This window comes from Amphimedon queenslandica, unplaced genomic scaffold (genome assembly GCF_000090795.2).
Source record: "Amphimedon queenslandica unplaced genomic scaffold, v1.1 AMPQUscaffold_10053_Cont17625, whole genome shotgun sequence".
NCBI classification, from domain to species: Eukaryota; Metazoa; Porifera; class Demospongiae; order Haplosclerida; family Niphatidae; genus Amphimedon; species Amphimedon queenslandica.
In genome coordinates, this window is record NW_003549676.1 from 1 (window position 1) to 5,082 (window position 5,082).

Consider the following 5,082-nt stretch of genomic DNA (forward strand, 5'->3'; position numbering starts at 1 on the left):
AGCATTGGAGGTCAATTATTTTTCATATTATTAGAAGGTAAGATTTGCAAAAATTTATAATAGCAAATGAAAAATCTGGAAAAATTTTATACCAACAATGTAAAAGCCCATGGTAACATGGTAACATGGCGCCAGGGGTTAGAAAAAATTACTCAGTACTGGACTCTTGCATCACTACCAAGCCTGTTAACCAAGTTATTTAGCCCCCTGATCATGATTTTAGCAGTTTCCAGTGCCTTAAGGAGCAATCAGAAGCACCAGTATCATGGGAGTATTTTTGAAATTATCTTTTACCACCCAAAAAAGTAGGTGTGACCAAAATCGCGGCCAGCTTCACACCCTCGGCCTCAGCATCCCCCTTTCCCAATTTCTAGATACGCCCCTGTAGTTTGTTTCTTTTTAATATTAGATAGTATTTCAGTGATGATGCATGTTTACATTTTGTCACATAGTGAATAAATAAGTAGATGCATATAGAGTCAGATACATAATTTATAAAATTACTTAAGATATCAATCAATTAATTTCGGGTACATTTAACTCACATCATCACCCCATCCCTTTTCTTGATGAGAAGGAACAAGCCTAAATAAAGTTGCTTCAGAATTTCCTTTATCAAGCCATGCCTGTAAAAGATAATTTGAGAACTCATTAACAATTACTGACTGAATTAGTAGGAGTAACAGCTAAATATCTGCCAGATGCCTGATGTTGAATCTATAAAATTTGAATTTTTATCAGTACCATAAAATTCTGTGACTAACCCTGATGATACTACCATAAACAACAGTCATAGGTTCAGCACTTTCTGCAATAATATGATCATGACAATAACTATTTTTGTAAAGTAAGATCAAAATAAAATTGATTATTGTTTAGCGCACCTTTGATGTTTAACACTTTGCAGTTTTCCGTGACTAATAAGAAATGCAGCAACTAAACAAATAAATTGATTTTAAAAGTAGGCACATTTAAATTGATATTGATATTAAGAGTGTAGGAAAAATAAACTTTGACAACTTGCAAATGTCTTCATAAATTTTGGCATTATAGTGTTGAGCATGATAATGATACAGAAATATTTTTAAAATAACAACAAAAAAGAGAATAATCTTAGGGCATAATAATAATAATTATTATTATTATGAATAGGTCACACATAGAGCTCCCCTAGCCCCTGGCCCCCCACCTGTCGTGGACAATCTTCTCTATTTAAATTTGGGTTTGTTTTGTTTCATTTTTTGTTCAGATGTTTTATCATACTGTACAGTTGGAAATATTTGTGGGGAATTAAATTTTGTGAGTTGCAGATCCATCAAAAGCCCAAAATTTAAATCCACAAAATAAAGAAATTCATGCATGACCAGTACATTATTCTTCTAAGTTTTTAAGACATTTATGTCAAGACAGTATGTTTTTAAGACACCGGGCTGACAGAACTTGGTTCTGAGTATTGACTGCATAAACTGAAGAATATAAAGAAAAATGAATTACTAGTTAAACTACTCAATGTTAATGATAAACAAGAAAACTAAACCTCAGACATACAAAAATTACTAGTGATGCATCCACTTCATCATGTAACAAATCCTCAAGTTGTATTGTGGGTTGTTTTTCTTTCTTTCAGTCTTGTGTGTTAATTCCTCAGTTGTGTTGCATCCAATTTTGGAGTTAGACCTTCAACACTATATTAGATTGATATCTCCTTTTTTATGTTTTTATTCTTGTTATTGTATGTCAGTTGTTAAGTTAATATTGCTATGAATTAAAATAATAATTAATAATAGCCTAAACCATTATTTTTGGTTTGGTTTTGTCATTTTGTCTTGTAAAATAAATTGTTTATTAAATTTTCAATTTGACAGTTGTTTGTTTAAAAGTTAGTTGTTGTTGTCTGTGCAGCAATGATAGATGATGTAACAGCAACAAAAATATTGTCAATATTATTATAGGCCACAGAATCAACAATTCATCATGAAAAATAATAAAATAATCTGCCAAATAATGTCCCAGAAAATAGGTTACAAGGCGTCCCGCCCTGTAAATTAGTGAGTGATAAATAGTGACCACCATTTTTTGTCGGATTCCCTGCGTAGGCAAGTATTAAGTACTGTGATTGTCTGTCTGTGATCATAAATTTTAAATTAGATTTTTAAAAAAATGTTTGAATTAAAAAACTGAGTGCTCTAGGCTTACTTTCTCCATAGCTAGTGCAAGCCTTCCTTCATCAGGTAAAAACATTCAAAGAGCAGTGCTAGGGTGAAGAAGCTTGTAAAGTAATGGGAAAAAGTACAGCGACTGTGCTGACACTCTCAAGATAGATAAAACCATTTCCCAGTAGATTACTACTTTCCCTTTCATTAATGTGTGTAATTCTTACTTGGTAGCAACTTATGCTCTAGCCAAACGACTTTGTGAAGGGCTGAGGCAGAAATGTGGCAGGCTAGCAGTGCTAGACTCTCTCAACTCTTTAAAATATATCTAGGCAGCAGTATTGTGCCATATTACTTATCATAAGCCACTCGTAAAAAGAAAAAATTTAAGCTTCTTCAGTCACATGTCATGCATACTAAGGCCATTTCGCGGTGGAAAATTTTCACAAATTTTGCATTTCTAAGATTTTGGGAATTAATTTTTGCAAATAGCTTGCAGATTGCACCACATGGTAAAAATATTTTACCGCAAAAATAAACAAGTATATGGTATTAAAACATTATGGGAATTTTACTGTAGCTGAAACCACAACATTCAATGTTGTAGTTTCAGTTATAGTAAAATTCCTGTATTACTACAACATTATAGTGAAAGTAATGTATTATAGTAAAAATTAATGTATTAAAGTATCATAATAAAATTAATGTATTATCAAAACATTTTGACAATGTTGTGGTTTCAGCAATAATAATCTAATAGTCATTTCCTTCATTTAGTTACATCAGTCTCATGTAGTAAGTCTCAGTCGTGATGAGACAAACACATAGCCAGTTTTTTGGCATTTGGACATCACAAAAAGGGAAGGAGTCTGGCTATGCAAGACTAAACCGGAATGTTCCTGCATAGCCTCACATAGCTAGACTCTCCTCTTTTTGATGTCCAAATGCCAAAAACTGGCTACACTGAACAGACTAATGTAAACAAGTGAAGGAAATGAATAAGTAACTACAAAATGACAGAAATTTTACTAATACTGAAACCAAGCATATGCATGATGAAAATGAAGCTGGATTTTTCTTAGCACAGTACCAGCTAGTTTTATTTTTTGCTAGATTTTTATTATAATTGTGGATGCAAATTATTTAATTAAGAAGAAATTAAGCGTTAATTAATAGCAATGCGGCCAGGCTTACAATCAATGTTAGGAAAGTGAGGTAAATTTTCTCTTGTGGGATAAACAGTGACAAGATTTGATTCAGAACTATAAATAAATGAATTATTGTTAATTTTACTCCAAAAAAAGATGCTTCAGTTTTACCTGACGGGCTCACTGTATACATAGCCCGAGGCTTCTAGGCAATAAAACAGGAAGGCATCTCCATCAAACATAGAAGATACCGTAGCGTCCATAGCTTTTCACCCGAGTATCTCTGTGCTTTCAACGTTTCAGTTTCACCATGTAGACTCTCTACTACGAGGGTGATTATAGTTCAGCTTATCGACGCTCCTGTTCTTATAGCGGGCCAAAAGCTTATACAAGTATAATTGACCAATCGGATTGCTCATTAAAAGGGAGGATACATTGTGCAACATTAATTTAACACAATTATAGGCATGCTGCATGCTATATTGACTCCTGCATAAATTGTATTTTAGATCTATGAGTTGCATCTAACAGAATATTGCATACACTCACCGTTAAGTTGAGCTTAACACTGCCACATTACTGAGTACTATAGATACTGCAGTTTAGATCTACTTAATTTCTAAGCATATAAAAATTATAAGAATCCCTCAGAAGTCCAACTACAAGTGTGTATTGAGGAATAGTGGACTGCAGACCTTGGTGGAGTGATAAACCAATTGGTATACATGTACAATTATTGTGTGACTACAAAGAAGCTATATAGATCATGCTTTTGTATAAGGTTCTATAGTCTCGTTCTAACATGAATCTGCTTAAATAAAAGGAGGTGTACATAAGTGATGGAAAAGTCTAACAATAATTTCTTAATTTAGTCTGTATATCAGAGATGAGTTAAATCAAATCAGAAGAGATCTCTGCTGAACATAATAATGGACATGTATTCTCTGACTCCAATAACCTGCAATAATGACATTGGATAAATTTCACTTAAGATCATATACATGTACATGCATACTTCTTAAACTCTGAATAAACTGCTGGAAAATGACAAAAAGGACATTCAGACCAATCATCAGCTACCATGTGATGACCCTATTATGAGTATGATAATTATTACAGATCACTTCCTGAGCATACAGTGATAATACAGTAAGGAAGGTTGTTCTTGCACTGTGGACAGTCTAGTCTCATTTGTGGGAGCATAAAGGAACAAACAGGACAAGGAGTTGTGGCATCCTCAACCTCACTCCGCTCTGGTTTTCTATTTCACAAAATCAATTAAAGCATCAAAATACATAAATGCACCAATGCATGTATAGTATGGGTACCTGACAATGCTTTCTAATTTCTTCTTCCATTTCACATCAATGTTAGGACGATATTCAGGCTTCATTAGCATAGCAGCATATGTAAATGCAGACTCTTTAAGTCCTGACCTTTGACATTCAATGACAGTAGATGTTAGTATTGGAACAATATCTATCAGGAACAATCAACCAGTGATAAGTTAGTAGCCAGTGGTACTCACGACTAGGGAATTTACTGATGTTACTAGCTACTCGAACTAACAAACGAGCTGCTTTATCATGAGCACCTAATTTAACTTGAAGCTACATTATAATGAGATGCATAAAATTTATTATACATGTACATGTATAAAGCTGCAATACATGCATACCTTGACAAGAAGATAACTGTGTAATATCATTAGACTTTGCTTCATTTCTGTTGGTATTTTAATATGACGCTCAAGAAAATCTATCAAGGCAATGCAACATAAA

The 5,082-nt window shown here is 33.4% G+C and overlaps 2 protein-coding genes across 2 annotated transcripts; both read right to left on the reverse strand.

Annotated features, from left to right (window-relative positions):
- Positions 1-535: 535 nt before the first annotated feature.
- On the reverse strand, positions 536-3,579 carry LOC109590414 (uncharacterized). The gene is made up of 6 exons (XM_020006337.1): positions 3,473-3,579; positions 3,348-3,415; positions 885-936; positions 765-834; positions 667-717; positions 536-626 (listed from the first exon to the last, which is right to left on the reverse strand). The coding sequence occupies exons 1-6, from the start codon at positions 3,562-3,564 to the stop codon at positions 537-539; spliced, it is 423 nt and encodes a 140-aa protein (XP_019861896.1). The 5' UTR covers positions 3,565-3,579; the 3' UTR covers position 536.
- Positions 3,580-4,091: 512 nt separating this feature from the next.
- Positions 4,092-5,075, reverse strand: LOC100632897 (WD repeat-containing protein 19-like). The gene is made up of 6 exons (XM_003391260.2): positions 4,980-5,075; positions 4,830-4,911; positions 4,630-4,780; positions 4,439-4,562; positions 4,317-4,393; positions 4,092-4,259 (listed from the first exon to the last, which is right to left on the reverse strand). Exons 1-6 carry the CDS (start codon positions 5,022-5,024, stop codon positions 4,193-4,195), a joined length of 546 nt encoding a protein of 181 aa, XP_003391308.1. The 5' UTR covers positions 5,025-5,075; the 3' UTR covers positions 4,092-4,192.
- Between the last annotated feature and the right edge of the window lie 7 nt (positions 5,076-5,082).